At 35.5% G+C, this 16,105-nt stretch overlaps 2 protein-coding genes across 4 annotated transcripts; both read left to right on the forward strand.

Annotated features, from left to right (window-relative positions):
- Nucleotides 1-494: 494 nt before the first annotated feature.
- On the forward strand, nucleotides 495-10,903 carry LOC145629020 (auxin response factor 8-like). 3 transcript variants are annotated; one of them, XM_081681490.1, is made up of 14 exons: nucleotides 495-1,430; nucleotides 1,625-1,740; nucleotides 1,822-1,920; nucleotides 2,076-2,132; nucleotides 2,239-2,394; nucleotides 2,483-2,567; nucleotides 5,293-5,383; nucleotides 5,497-5,661; nucleotides 5,788-5,910; nucleotides 6,600-6,675; nucleotides 7,283-7,433; nucleotides 8,760-9,757; nucleotides 9,843-10,033; nucleotides 10,384-10,903. In XM_081681490.1, the coding sequence occupies exons 1-14, from the start codon at nucleotides 1,388-1,390 to the stop codon at nucleotides 10,472-10,474; spliced, it is 2,442 nt and encodes an 813-aa protein (XP_081537616.1). In that variant the 5' UTR covers nucleotides 495-1,387; the 3' UTR covers nucleotides 10,475-10,903. The 3 variants fall into 3 exon arrangements, with proteins under 3 accessions (XP_081537616.1, XP_081537617.1, XP_081537618.1); XM_081681491.1 differs by having other exon boundaries at nucleotides 496-1,430; nucleotides 7,283-7,430; XM_081681492.1 differs by lacking the exons at nucleotides 495-1,430; nucleotides 1,625-1,740 and having other exon boundaries at nucleotides 1,822-1,916.
- A 3,879-nt stretch (nucleotides 10,904-14,782) lies between these two features.
- Nucleotides 14,783-16,096, forward strand: LOC145629021 (psbQ-like protein 3, chloroplastic). Its single transcript, XM_081681493.1, has 3 exons — nucleotides 14,783-14,913; nucleotides 15,277-15,798; nucleotides 15,887-16,096. The coding sequence occupies exons 2-3, from the start codon at nucleotides 15,343-15,345 to the stop codon at nucleotides 15,980-15,982; spliced, it is 552 nt and encodes a 183-aa protein (XP_081537619.1). The 5' UTR covers nucleotides 14,783-14,913; nucleotides 15,277-15,342; the 3' UTR covers nucleotides 15,983-16,096.
- Nucleotides 16,097-16,105: the final 9 nt, after the last annotated feature.

Genomic DNA, 16,105 nt, shown 5'->3' on the forward strand with positions numbered 1-16,105 from the left:
GGCGTGAACATGGGAATACCGCAACTGTCACTCATAAAACTTATAAGAAACCTTGAGCACAATTGATGACAGATGTCCCACATCCAAAATAATCCGGCGAAAACATGACAATACCACAACTGACACTCGTAAAACTTAAGAAACCTTGAGCACAATTGACGACAGATGTCCTACATTCAAAATAATGCGGCGAGAATATGACAATACCATAACAGACACTCACAACTCTTAATTCTTAAGATACAAAACCATGACCACCAAATCGAGCAGATGAATACATTTATACTCTATATAAATACTCCATAAAGTCTATTTAATTAATCAAACAATTCTTGATTATGTGTGTATTTCCCTTTATTATATGAATCTAAACACAACCTATCTTTAAGAAGAAGAGGGTTCAATAATTTGATAATATTTTGATGGGCAAAAATCCGTACCCTCATTCTGACAACGACCACTGAAGGATGGGGGCACATGCCTGCTGTCATATCAGTGCGGAAGCATCAGCAACCCAACGCACGGTCACGATTTACTGCGTACGGCTTTTCCTACGGTTCTGATTTCCCCTTTTTCCATAAACATGCACCCTCTCTTCTTTCTTTCTCTCTCCTCTCCATTTTTTTTCAAATGAAATTGTGAAATCTATTTATTTTTTTTTATAATTATTACATAAAATTAAAATTAAATACTACCAAAAATATCCTCCTCTTCTCTCTTTCTTTTCCTTCTTCTTCATACTCAATTTTCTCTCTCCTCTGCTCATACTACTGCCTGCTCAGGTCGACTTCTGGTCGGGTGGTTGCTCCATAAACCTGTTCTTAGTTCATTAATTAAAAAAAAAACCCAAAAAAATTAGGAAAAACCCAGAAAAATAAAAAAAAAGAGGGAGTTTTTTGGTTTATGTTTGATGGGGTTTTAGTTTCATCATGCCTTGAAACTCGAGCTTTCATTGTATTAAGCTAGTGAACAAGGAAAAAAATAAAAATAAAAAAATTCCCTGTTTATATTTAATAAGAAAAGAGAAGAAAAATTGTTTAGTTTTGATGATTCTTACTAATTTGATGAAGTGGGTTTTTGATTAATAAAGGTTTAATTAGTGGTTTTTAAAGTGGGTTTTGTAAAATTTGATGTGGGTTTGGTTTAGTTTGGTGAAATGTGGGGTTTTTGACCCAAATTTGGGGGATTTATGTAGTTTTAGGGTAGTGAAATTTGAAGTGTACTAATGAAGGAATGGAATGTGGTTGTAATTAGAAGAAAAAGGGTTTTTATGGGAAGTAAGGGTTTTGAATTATTGGATATGTTGAAGTGGGAGATTATTAAGTTATTGCATATTAGTACAGATTGTTTGAGTTAGCTTTTTACCCAGATTAGTATTAAGTGGGATATGAAGCTTTCAACTTCAGGTTTGGGTCAGCAAGGTCATGAAGGTATTATCATAATCTATTCTCAATTTATTATTTGTTTTTTTAGTTCAATCTGAAATTTATGCATGTTTTTATGTAATTTTACTAGATTTTTAGATGTATTTATGCTTGCATAGAGATCTCTTTAGGGTATATTTAAAGTGTTATTAGTGTTACTGTATTTGTATCGATCATGTGTTTGAATGGAACTGTGATAGGGGGTGAGAAGAAGTGTTTGAATTCAGAACTATGGCATGCTTGTGCGGGCCCTCTTGTGTGCCTACCGACTGCCGGAAGCCGTGTTGTGTACTTCCCACAGGGTCATAGTGAGCAGGTTTGGCTGCAACAATTTATGTGAGTTTTGTGTTTGAGATAATTTGGTTTGCTGCTTGTAACTTTAGTTATTGAAATTTAGGTTGCTGCTACTACCAACAGAGATATTGATGGGCAGATACCGAATTACCCCAGTTTGCCTGCACAGTTGATCTGCCAACTTCACAATGTCACAATGCATGTTTGTCCTTTACTCCTGAACTTGAATTTTATGTTTAACTCTGGTTATGTGATTTAATATTGTCAATGAAGAATGTATTGCCTTTGCGACGGAGCAAGAAGTTCTGAGCTGGAAAATAAGAGCTAGACTGAAATTTTAAATGTTTGGGATTTCAGGCTGATGTCGAGACAGATGAAGTCTATGCTCAAATGACTTTACAGCCATTGAGTCCGGTAATTCTTGTACTATGATGGTTAAATTTGATTGAGTTGCAATGTTGCACGATCTGCTTGATCATCTAGCAAAGCCATTAATATCTTTATGCGTTCATGTGTGCAGCAAGAGCAAAAGGATATTTATCTTCCTGCAGATTTTGGGATCCCTAGCAGGCAGCCCACCAATTACTTTTGTAAGACATTGACAGCTAGTGACACAAGTACACATGGAGGATTTTCTGTTCCTCGTCGTGCAGCTGAGAAAGTTTTCCCCCCACTGGTAACGTCTTTGGTCCCTATTATGCTCTATGTTTAAAATTTTGACCCTTCTATTATCTTATAGATTTTGCTTTAAATTTTTTTTGCAGGACTATTCTCAGCAGCCACCTGCTCAAGAGCTGATTGCTAGGGATCTGCATGATGTTGAGTGGAAGTTTCGGCATATTTTTCGAGGTATATGCTTCCTGCTTTTAGTTAGTGTCTATAACTAGTAAGTTTGATATTTTAATAATAATAATTGTTATCATTCAAGATGCACGGTGAGCTTCTTGTATTGTACTTTTGAACCAACCTGTGCCAAAATCAGCAGAGAACTGTTAGCCCATTTCTACTCTTTCTTTCCAAAGAAAAGGAAATTTGAGAATTTCAATCAGTACTGCTTATAACTGACCTTAATCAACTATCTGTAACTGGTATCTTAATTAAATTGTTGCTGTTTTCAATCAAGGGAAGAGTGATAGAGGAAAGTGCTCATAGCCTCTTTCTTATCCCCTGTAATTCATCAAATAAATTTCATTAGTATAGAAACCTTCCATCATGCTTTAGCATACATGTATGTGTAAGAATAAAAAACTTTTGACGCAGTTTTGTTATGCTGTCTGAAACATTAGTCATTGCTATGTTGTGCCAGACATTGTGTTCAGCATCTGAATGGTGGGATGGAAGGGTGGTGTATGGGTACAAGGTGTTAGACTGATAGTAGAACTGAGTAATCATGATCTATAATGGAGCTCTAGCATAAGATCTTCGTTTGTGGCAGTTGACCTGGGATTTCTTTTTACCTTGGGCTACAACTATATAGGGACCTGAAGAAGTTGGAAAAAGGATACTATGTATCTTCTTTCCAAGATTAGGTCTATACTTGTGGGATTAAAACTGTCAACTTGTATCAGGGATGAAGCCAGAAAATTATTCCAACTGGGGCCAATTTTGCAAAAAGAATATAGAAGAAAAAAGTAGTTCTATTAAAAAAAAAGCAAATGCTGCTAGTGAAAAATAATAAAGGTAGCTAAAAATACATGTTGGTGTTGGTATTGGTATAACTAATAACTAATAAGATTTGATCACTCGACTCTAGACCCCTTACATTCATAAGAGATTCTTAACTAACACTTAACACTGGAGCAAAACCCAAATTTTAGTGGTAGACTGGTAGTATTGAAAATAATCTTATACAAATAGTGACAAGGCCATGATGTTGATGTTTATCTATCCATCTTTCAATGACTTCTGCTGAACTAAATTTGATTGTGATAAATGCCTTTAAGGACAAATAGTTTTTAATGGATTCTTTGTGGCGAGATCTGGTTAAGTTTTCAGATATTCGCAGTATGAATTTCTTCCACAAGTTTCGACTTGTTTTTTTTTTTTTTTAAATTTCAACTTGTTGCTTGTGTGAAAATGAGTTCAAAGATGGGGTGTCCAATTTTTAATGCAAGGGGTAATATATGCAGAATCATTATTACGATTATATTTGATTAGTTGAATTGATATTGGGTGGAATCATGCTAACAAGTATATGTTAGGTGATTGGGTGCTGAATATTTTCCATTCTTTTAAGTTATACCATCTTAATTTTCATTTTTGCCAAAGGACAATTTTGACCATTAGTATAATACTTCCCCTGTTCTTTTTTTACTTGATCTGCTTTGACTTTTACACTATTCACTACCCCTCCTTTGACCGTTTTTTATGAATAATATGTAAGGAAAAACATATTCATGTGGGATCTTTTTGAATTCGTCTCAATAAGTACTATCAAATTCACGTGGGATCTTTTTATAATTTTTATAAGTTTTTCATTGGCGAGCATGAAATTTGTCTAAAGTTGATAACTTGGAAATATATATAGACATAAATGCAATGACCTTTTACCTGAAAGCTTTTGTTTTTATATACAAGTAAAAAGAATATGGTGAAAGTGTGGTTTGGGAATAGCGCAGAAGTCGTGGTAAATGCTGTGTATTTAGGTCCGGCCTGAAAATTACATGATAGTTTTATTATACATGCAAAAGCTGCTTTTCTCAGTCAAAAATCAGGTTCTTTCTTGTGTAATCACTTGGTTTTTATGGAGATGATTATGAAACTCTCTCCTAATAGGCTAATACTTTGGGACATCGATAACTCCATAAGTCTTGTTCTCCTATACAACTATTACTTAGAAAAATGAAACATTGTCTTGTTTTCCTGTACAGCTTCAGATTCTAATTGTACATGTAAACAGTTACCTTTTATTTTTTCTCAGACTCTTCCTTTTGTTTCCTTGTTACCATGCGTATCCCATGGGATCTTATACCTTGTCTAGTATATAACAAACTCTCTACGTAGGATTGCTTTCCATGATGTTTTCTGAGCATGTACAATAATTTTTTTACTTTTTATTTTTTTTTTATATTTTTTATGTCTATGACATCCCATACGCATGTTTATGTTAGCTTCCTTTAGTTCACTAGTCTTGGCAATTTGTTCAACAACCGTTGCCAAGCAACACAATTCTTTGCCGGAGTCTTGAAAGACCGTGATAATATTTGCTTCTACCTTTATTGAGAAAATATTTGAGAGACTGTTTCTGGGAGAAATTTCTTTAATTTTACCTAGTTTGAGAAAATAGTTGAGAGACTGTTTCTGATAGAACATTCAGTAATTTGTTAACTTATGTTCTCCAAGATTGGAGGACAGGAATGCACATCTAGTTAGTGCTTGAATTGTATATATGGTAGCTGTTTACATTTGGGTTTATTATAGTTATATTTGCTGATGCTTAATTCATCTCATGGCATACCAATAATAAAAGGTGTGTGTGTGTGTGATTTTCCAGTATTCTGATACCCTGTTTCTCTGATTTGTATAACCTTCTAGTTATATCTCTCTTTAATAATTCACTCTTTATCTTATGCAGGACAGCCCAAAAGGCACCTTCTTACTACAGGGTGGAGTGTCTTTGTCAGTGCTAAAAGGCTTGTTGCTGGAGATTCTGTTCTGTTTATATGGTAATCTATTTTCTTTTCTATTTTTTTTTAAAAATTTTCCTTGGAGAATTCATGGTTGATTAGTTGAATGCCTTAGTTTTATCTGAAATTCATGGATTTACGTCTGAACTTAGGAATGAGAAGAACCAACTGCTTCTGGGAATTCGCCGCGCCACTCGACCTCAAACTGTGATGCCTTCATCTGTTTTATCAAGTGACAGTATGCATATAGGACTTCTGGCAGCTGCAGCTCATGCTGCTAATACTAATAGTTGTTTTACCGTCTTCTTTAACCCAAGGTCAGTACCTTATCGTTATTGTCTTGTTCTCCTTGCTCTTGGTTTTCCATGGTTGGTTTCCTGGATTTCTTTGACTATTTGGTTTTCTTTTTCATTCTAACTCATCGTGTTTATTGTTGTTTTCAGGGCAAGCCCATCTGAGTTCATCATACCTTTGTCAAAATATGTTAAAGCTGTGTATCACACACGTGTTTCTGTGGGGATGCGATTTCGTATGCTGTTTGAGACTGAAGAATCTAGCGTGCGGAGGTATAATCTCCATACAAATTACTGATAGCTTTTGTTCTTTTCCATGAATATATGTGGATTAATCTGCGGCTAGAATGAATACCTAGCGTTCAATCATCTGTGACACACCTTCCCCCGTTCTTTTATAATTGACCTGTTTCATATATCTTTTCTTGTGTGTATATCTAAAAAATGGTCAAAAGAGAGTCTGTGAACACTGAACAGTAGCAAAGTCAAACTGGATCAAGTAAAATAGATAGGAGGAAGTATTAAGTTCTTTGATGGTATCTTAGAATACCTCTGACATGCCTTCATACTGAATCTCTGTCACCTGGGTCATGCTTACAACAATTCAACTTGTTTTTGAAATGAATAGTCTTTCCTTGCACTTTGTGCTTTCTATGACTTGCACAAGCAACGATTTATCCTTTTTTTTTTTTTTTGATCTGATGTGATTACTTTCAGTCTCCATTCTAAAGTTCTTTGCTCCTCGTACAATACAGTGATTATAAATTGCAAACATGTCATGATGTCTTTATGGAAAAGTATTTTCCACAGCAATTCTAAAGTATTCGTGAATCTAAATTCTGTCATCTAATCTGTAGAACCATATGGCTACTTCTCTGAAAATTTGACTTCTATCATTTCATTATATGTTTGTGTTACTCATTATGCTAAATTACTAATTGCTTCACCCTCATAATTTGCAGATACATGGGTACCATCACTGGTATTAGTGACTTAGATTCTGTTCGTTGGCCAAATTCTCACTGGAGATCTGTGAAGGTATCATTGATATGCAGTTTTATTTATTAGTTAATATTCTACATCTTAATCTTCTGTTAGATTTTTACTTCCCATCCATTCATGCCCACTTCGAATACTTTGACTGAGGAGTGAGAAGAAATATAATTCTGCAAAATTATCAAAATTTGTCTCATGGAATTGATATCCTGAGTAGTTTTCTACTGATTATTGCATACTAATGCAGAAAAGCCTCCACATAGTAAAATTTTGTTGAATAGTTAAATTGGGTTATACCTTGTTTGTCTATATTTTAGCATCACTGAAAAACAATTTTAAATGAATTGGGTGCATATGGATCTGGCAGACTACTGAACCTACTTATCTAGAGTTCATGCGAATCCTGAATTACAGTTGTGTTTGTCAACCTTTATCATAGCTGTAGCTCTCCTCATAATTATTTTAGATGAAATTTCTTTGTGCTGTCACCCATTCTGTTACAGTTCTCAAAATCTGCTGACACTTAACCATGCGTACTCCATAATTGACTTAGTTCTAAGTCAAAAGCTCAATAAAACATGGTATTACCTTTCACATACAACTTGTATTAGATTATCTTATTGTGTTTCAATTCGATGTTTTTGTTCAGGTTGGTTGGGATGAGTCAACTGCTGGTGAGAGACAACCACGAGTGTCATTATGGGAGATTGAGCCATTGACAACCTTCCCCATGTATCCATCTCTTTTTCCATTAAGGCTCAAAAGACCTTGGCATGCCGGCACTTCATCATTGTCAGGTAGTAGTATTGATTTCCCTTTAACTCTTTCTTTCTAGTGTTATTGTCTCTTTTTCATTATTTGTGTGGCAACAAGAAACCTATACAAATTTGAAGTATACTACTATACTAGTAGAAGTTAGCAATGGCTGGCAGGCTGGTGGTTACAATTGAAAGGAGAAAAGAAAATGGACAGACAATTTATGAATTCTATTTGTCTTGTTTGGTGTAAGGTAATAGTTTTAGGACATAGTAATGAATTTTGTGTATAATGCAGAAGAAAATATTCCACTTGAATGTTCAGGTTAATGTATCGCCATTTACTAGTATGCATATATCTTCTTTAGTTTTCATCACCATTCATGCCTACATATCTTTGAAGTCATGAATGGTATTGACAATTATAAAAGAAAAACACATGTTTTATTGGTGTAGATGCATTACCTTGGATGTTCATGTGGGACTTGGGACCTATTAAATCTTACAAAATCAGCATTCCATAATTTATTACTCCCTCTCACACTTCCTTGATATGGAATATGGATGCGCCAAATTGCTTTTTAAAAACACCTATTTCGTTCCCCACAATACCTCTTTGGGCACCAAATGCAGATGGTGCTTTCTGCATTCTTCTCTTGGAACTTTATGTTTATGTCTGACCTGAATTCTAGATTTCTAGCCTTGATTTATTTGCTTCCTTATTGTCAAAAATAACAAGTGATGGAAGGACTAGGTGTATGGTAATGGTATACCCAACTTGGCCATAGAATTGACCTTTTTATAAACTTCAGAGATCTGCTGGGGAAAGAAAGTAAATGCAAATAATTTTTTTACAGTTATCATTGGTTAATTAATAGATTAAGTATTGTTTGTGTTCTTTATTGTATGCTTGAAGCTAATTGTCAAGCTCATATAATGTCAAATGTAGCCTCATTTATGCAATAGCATCAAAGTTTTACAGTTCAATGTTTTCTTATCTGGCAATGTAAGATTGTAAGGTTTTGGATACAGATATCTTGATACTTTGATTTGGGCAATTGAACATTTTAAAATGAGGCATACGGGATTGAATTGACCATTCTGAAAAGTTTATGCTACTGATCTTTCTCACACCTTTAATGGCATACAGATATTCAGAATTCCAAACAATTTGCCTTTTGCTTCCCTTTTATCTTTGGGCTTTATGGCTCTTATCTGTTCCTCTTGAAGGGGAAATTATTTTTGCTAGGGTTATGATATTGCTTCCTGTTTTTGATGTGGGTTGTGTCTTCATAACTATAATAGGATCTGCTGACAAATGAAAAGGCTTTATCTGTTTACCAAATTTATCCGTTTAATTTCATATTGCAGATAATATAGATGATGCTGCGAACAGCTTAATGTGGTTGAGAGGACAAGGTGGAGAACAAGGTCTTAATTCCATGAATTTCCAATCCCTTGGAATGTTTCCTTGGATGCAGACAAGAGTTGACAACATGCTTCCACTTGGCAATCAAAACCAGCAATATCAAGCCTTGTTGTCATCCAATTTTCAAAATTTAAGAGGTGGCGGTGATGTTCTAAATCCCCAGATGATGCAATTTCAACAGCCTATGCAATACCTTCCGCAATCAACCAGTCAACTTCCCATGTTGCAACAGCAGCAACAAATGATTCATCCGTCAATTGCCCAACAGTTCATGCAAGGGCAGTCCCAAGTTTCCAAGGATAACCTTCCTCAGCGTGTTCTTCCACAGGAGTACTTCAAACATAATGAGGGACTAGCAAATCAGCAGTTATGTGGCCCTGAAGCATTTTCACTTTCGAATAATGGAATGCAAAGCAGGCAGCAACATACTATGTCATCATCACTTGGAAAAGCAGACACTAGCACTGCAAATGCTGAGCTATCCACTCATTCTCCTGTACAAAACATTATGTCGTCCACATGTACTGAAGGGATTAGTAATTTGTCTGACATGTCGAATGTAAATCATACAATGTTAAATGAACAGACTTCCCAACATCCCTTAGTATCATTGAATTCGTATACACCCGCTAACGCCTTTGGGGATGCTGTCTCACTACCTCCATACCCTGGAAAAGAGGCTTCCTTGGAGACTGGAAATTGTAGCTTAGATGTGCAGAATCACAATGTATTTGGTGCTAATCTTGATTCTTCTGGGCTGGTGTTGCCGATGACAATGCCGACCAATTATCGTACTTCTTCAAATGATACAGATCTGTGTTCAATACCATCTGGTGCTTCAGGGTTTCAACTCTCAATGTATGGTTGTAATAGCAACTCCCCTGAGTTGCACAGTGAAGGGCAGGGTGACCTGTCAACCCCAACAAGAACATTTGTCAAGGTACATGCTCTGGAAATTACAAAGAATAACTGTTTTTGCCATTTATCCTTAGTATCAGAGTAATTATGGTATTTCTTGGTTTCAGGTGTATAAATCTGGATCAGTTGGGCGTTCGTTAGACATCTCCCGGTTCAGCAGTTATCATGAGCTGCGTGAGGAGCTGGGTCAGATGTTTGGAATTGAGGGAAAGCTCGATGACCCTCTGAGATCAGGCTGGCAGCTTGTATTTGTCGACAGGGAGAACGATGTGCTTCTCCTTGGAGACGATCCATGGGAGTAAGTAATCATTGTTTCCACTTATTTGATGAACACACATTTTGCTGCTGACTTCATTTATTCTAGTATTGTTGAGTCTGTTCTTTGTTGCATGCTTTATTATTTATTCATGATTTTTGTTGAGTTGTTTTTTGGTCTCTGTGTACCTCTATCCACCCTCGTCTTTGGTGTTTGCTTGCCGCCCTTGTTCTGTTTTCATTTGTGTATCTATTGGAATTTCTTTCATACTTTATCTGTTGAATTACTTTTCATTTTTTTTTTTTTTTTTTCCCTGCTCCTGCTTGTTATAGATATTTGCTTCTTTCCCTTCCTGGATTTTTGTAACAAGCTACTTATAATTTCTCTTACAGGGCATTCGTGTACAATGTCTCCTATATTAAAATACTTTCACCTGAGGATGTTCAGAAGTTGGGGAAGCACGGGACTGAGACGTACTCATAGATTTGCCGTTAGAAAGATGCAGATTGAAGTTACAGTATAGTCCTCGCTCCATATCTACCCTCTTCCATATATCAAGCAAGTGAAGATAAAATCCTTTTATTAATTTACTACAGCATGTCCTGAGTACTACTTAACTCAGCTTCTGGGAGGCATCATGCCGTAAAATTCTAAACATCAAATTAGTAGCTTTTGTTCAGATACACATTTTGTAGCTCACCTGAAGTTTATATTCTGAGCTTTCGCAGGATCTATGTAGAAACTGTTATAATTTGTAGCCATTTTGGGTGAGTAAGATTTCCTTGGCCAGGTTCGTGAACAACCGGTCATGAAATTGTTGTTATGATAGTAGAATTTGAGAATCTATTACTATAATGTCTTCGTCGTTTTCTCTGTTTTTTTCCTAATTTTTTTTCCATGCCTCAAATTGTTGCGAAATACGAGTTTCATTGTTGCCTGCGAATTTTTATAAGCTTTGAAGTTGAATATATTCATGATAAAAACTGGTTTATGTTAATTTTGATTTACTGCAGATGACATAGAAAAAGATTTTGGACATAATCCAGTAATTTAGGATTTTGAACAGGAACTTGTCGGTATGATATCCAAAGTCCTGTCCAGAATATGCAGAAAACAAGCAAATGATTACAACTAACTTTATCCAAATTTGTAATTAACTTATGCAAAGGTTGACCAATCCATTTTATTAGTCTAATTAATAGAATTATCTTAATCAATGTCATGAGTCAATATTGCTTTGACTTTTTGGTTGGACTAGTGTGAAGTGTTTTCTGGTCTACGTTCAACCAAATTATTTTTGAAAGTACTGAATAAGATCAATAAAATCATTGTGTTTAGATTAATTAAGATTCATTAAAATCTCTTTCAGAAAAAAAAAAAAAAAAAAAAATCATTAAAATCAATTTGTTTTTGTTGACCTAAACTTATTACTACTAAATTGTTTATACGGTTTTTTCACCATATATCACCGAGTTTTAACTTAATTTACCATATACTCCCCCATCCCCTTTTGATAGTCCCTTATGGACAAATTTTAGTCTCAAAATGTTCACCCCCATTTGCTTTTTCCAACAACTATTAATATTAATTTTTTTACCAAAATTCCCTCCAATTTGCAACATTATTTGTGCAAATTTAATTTTTCCATATAAATTTTATTTTTCCATGTACTTTTATTACTTTCTCTCTCTACTTTTTTGCATACTCAATGTCAATTTACTTTTTCAATGTACTTTAACTATTTTTTTTTGTTTATTAATTCCCGTGAAAAATGCCCATAAGGGACTATCGAAAGGGGACGAGAGGGAGTACCATAATAAACTTTCAAATTTATACCATTTTGTTTTAGGAAAATATCACCAAATACCTTTTTCGTTTATTGTGTTAGTTATTAAAGTTAACAGTGCTACATGGCGTCCTCTAATTAGTTCTTATTTAATTAATTAAAAAACAAAAAATCATTAAACAAGAAATTTTTTGTAAAAAAAATGACCACCCCTCCTTCTCAACCTGCTCACCACCGTGCTGGCGCTCCTCCACTGTGTCGGCACCTCTTCATTGTGCCGGTGCCGTCCCTCACCCCGACCCCAGCCACCACCTTAGACAAATTCCCCCACCACCACATTAGTCGATTTCCCCTTGAACCCAAAACCCCTCTCCACCTTTCCACCTTACCCGAAAACCCAAACACCACCCCAAAACCCCGTTGTCACCACCCAAATTGTCGAAAACCACCACCCAAAATCCTAAAACACCAAAATCAAAACCCTAGATTTTGGTTTTTGGTTTTCGACGTATGTGGTGGTTCAGTGGGGTGGAGTTGTGGAGATGGCATCGGGAGGGGCAAATTCGCTTTGCCGATGCGAGGGAGGGGTTTGTGCCGTCGGCTGGTGGTTAGGGGAGGGTTTTCTGAAGGATGGAGGCACGGTGGTTCAAGGGAAGGGGAGAATGTCTCAAGGGGAATCTGGTCTGATTCCGCGCTGGCACGAGGGCTCTAGTCGGATCCTGTGCCGGCACGAGGGTTCTAGTCGGCTTCGTCTGCCGACGTGGGTGGCTGTTTTTTTTTTAAATTTTTTTGATTAATTAAAAAATTATTTTTAAATTAAATAATTTAAAAGGCAACTAGTTGTATGTTGATACGTGGCATTATTAGTTTTAATGACTAACGGTGTTAACATCTTAGTCATTAGTGGCATGTTGTGACATTTTCATAATAAAACTGAAGGTTATATGATGAATTTAAAAGTTTTTGATGGTATATGATGAATTAAATTAAAATTCAGTGGTACATGGTGAAAAAAAGTCGAACCGACCTTATAAAATTTTATCTTTTCAAATAGGACTTACAAATTGTGATAGTTCTCAAAATTATTTCGAGCAAATTCAAGTTTATCGGAATGAGAAACAAGTTTTGTTTATCAAGGGGTTTTGATATACTTTCATTTGAAAATTTAAGGGCAAAATTGATATTTTCTATAAACGTGAATTTGACGACGTGAACACATAATTGAACATTTTCTCTCTCTTCTGGTTATTCTGAACATTTTCTCTCTCCTCCTTTAATTTTCTCTCTCCTGTTCTTTTCGAAAGAAAAAAAATTTCTCTCTCCTGTAAATTTAAAGCTGAACATTGGTTTTCTCTATCACAAAATTAAGGCAGGAGCACTCACCATTGAAGCTGGGCAATTAAAATTCACTAAATTTGGGCAGGAGGATGTAACCCTTTCCTCTTTTCACCTTTAATTTTTCAACTGGGGTTTTCGTTTTCGCCAAAATTGTGGTGGTGACATGGTGTTCACGAGCAAGAAAGCAAGAAGAAGGTGGAGGATGAAGAAGATGGAGGAATGAAGGTTGAAGAAGATGGAGTAGGAAGAAGCAAAGGACAAAAAATAATGAAAAAAATACCAATCTGAATTTTTGAGAATTCAATTCAATTTTATTGTTCCAGATTCATTTGTTTTTCAGCTGATTTTGTAACAAGATTAATTAGCTCAAATGTCGTCGGAAATCAAATAGTTGAAGAAGAAGTCGTCCAATCAAAAGATCGATCAATGGCGGTGGAAGCTTCATCGTCGACTTCAATGGCGGAGGAGAGAGAAAATAAGGAGAGTTTGAAAGACGATGTATACTGCTGATGGTCTTCTAGAGTTAACGCCCTCGTTAACTTGGCGTTAATTGTGGTCCATAAGTGTCACCTACCAACTAAGTAGAAATTTTTTTTTTTAAGTCATTTCACGGAAAACAAAGCAAAATATTTACATAATTGCTATTTGATCAACAAATTTCGTTTATCATGTTGATAAACCGGGGCTCCCTCAATTATTTCATTGACCAATATTAGTGTTGATGACGGATAATAAATTCAATTGTGCTCAAAGAACGAGAAAGTATTGGTATAAATAAATTTAGGAAAATGTTATACCCAGCCTTTAGGGCTGCATATAAGCATTAAATTTACGCTTGAAAACCGTAAAAAGTTAAGAAATCATAAAAATATAAACACTAATTACACTGATTTACACGTGTTTTTGTCCTGAATTCCTAATTTTATACAATTTTCAAGAGTGTATTTAATGCTTATATATAGCTCTTAGGGCTACACATAAATTTATCAATATTATTCAACAACTAATATTCTTACCCTCTCCAACTACTGATATTTTTAAATTCTTTTGAAAACTTTGTTCATTTACCTTTCTCAAAATGTGTGTCATAACAAACCTTGACCATAATTGGCACAACAAACAGGTATCCTACATTTAAAACAATCCGACGAGAACATGACAATACCATAATTGATAATCGTAAATCTTAAGAAACCTTGACCATAACTGACAAATGTCCCACGTCTAAATTAATCCGATGAGAACACGACAATACCATAAACTGACACTCGTAAATCTTAAGAAACGCTGACCGCTACTGACAAATGTCTCACATCCAAAACAATCCGGCGAGAAACATGACAATATCATAACAAACACTCACATCACAACTCTTAATTCTTAAGATAAAAAACCTTGGCCACCGGATCGAGCAGGTAAATACATTTGTACTCTATATAAATACTCCATATAGCTTATTTAATCAATTAAACAACCCTTGATTATAAGTGTATTTCTTTTTATTATATTAATCTAAACACAATCTATTTTTAAGAAAAAGAGGGTACAATAATTTGGGTTCAATAATAATTAGAAAAAACCGAAAAAAAGAGAGAATAATTAGTCATGATTATAATCTACATATATAGTAATTGGACATAGTAACAGCAATAGATAATTTAAGTTGTAAAAAGACAAGCTAACATTTTTTATTTGGGCCCCTATTATCTCACCACATATTATCCCTTTCTCTGTTCTTCTTCACCAAAATTTGAGGAGCTCAAGCTTTCAACTCCCACTTTTCTCCCATTTTTCTAAGGTAATACTCTCATTTTCTTTCTGCCTCAATATGCCACTGCTCGAGTGCTCGGTGACAACTGGTTTGGTTGGTTGTTTCGCCGATTTGTATTCTTAATAATGCTCAATAACCCCATTAGTTTCCACTTTCTTGTGCTTGCTATTATTGAAGAAACTATGAAATGGGGTTATGCAACACTGCAAGAATTCACATTGATATTCCATCCCATTTGTGCTTGGACCGTCGTATTATCAATATTCTTGTCATATGCTTTTATATGTGCTACTGCATCCATTAGTATACTTCAGTTTATGGATTCATGTACTTAAATGTTATGAAAAGTCAAGTTATCCTGACAATAACAAATGTTCTGTGTTTTTTCAGGGGGAAGCGAAGCATGAATGAACTGATAGTTTAGTGCAGTCTGATCATCAGATATCTTTCTACTCTATGGCGATTGCATCGTTGGTCATCGGAGCATGTATGCAATATGTTACTCCTGTATCCACCTGCTGCACAATGTCCTCTCCGATTGTCAAGGTGAATACTCATAAACTTGTGCCGTGTATCAGCAGAAGAGTCGGAGCCATAGCAGTAATGAATTCATTATTCTTAACAACAGAAGCAATTATGAGTGATAAAACTGCAGAGAGTTTAGACTTCAGGATAACTGTCCCTGACCAAACAGTTGAGGAGGCTCAGAGTGTAGTCAGAGATCACGCGCAGGGGTTATTAGGTGTCAAGTCGCTTTTGGACTCGGAATATTGGAGAGACGCACAACAAGAATTACGAAAGAATTCATCATACCTGAAACAAGACTTCTACACGATTATACAGAGCAAAGAGGGCAGCGCCAGGCCTCTTCTGAGGAGGCTCTATGCTAAGTTATTCAATAATGTTACCAAGGTACCGTGTTAGCTGCCTATTTGAACTTATCTAAACTTGTTGGGTCTGATTTTAATCTGTCTGAACTTATTATGTATGCATAATGCAGTTGGATTATGCTGCAAGAGACAAGGATGTTGCACGAGTCCAGGAATGTTACAACAACGTTGCAGCTGCTCTGAAAGACGTTTTATCTAGAATATGAAAATTATTGCTGTAATTCTACAACCCCTTTTCTTGATGAGTAAGAGTAATGGCATTTTTACCCTGTAGCTATTCTCAATCTACTTGTGAAAGAGAGCAGAAGCACATAAACTGACAGTCGGAG

Source organism: Chenopodium album, chromosome 4 (assembly GCF_948465745.1).
Source record: "Chenopodium album chromosome 4, dcCheAlbu1.1, whole genome shotgun sequence".
NCBI lineage: Eukaryota > Viridiplantae > Streptophyta > Magnoliopsida > Caryophyllales > Amaranthaceae > Chenopodium > Chenopodium album.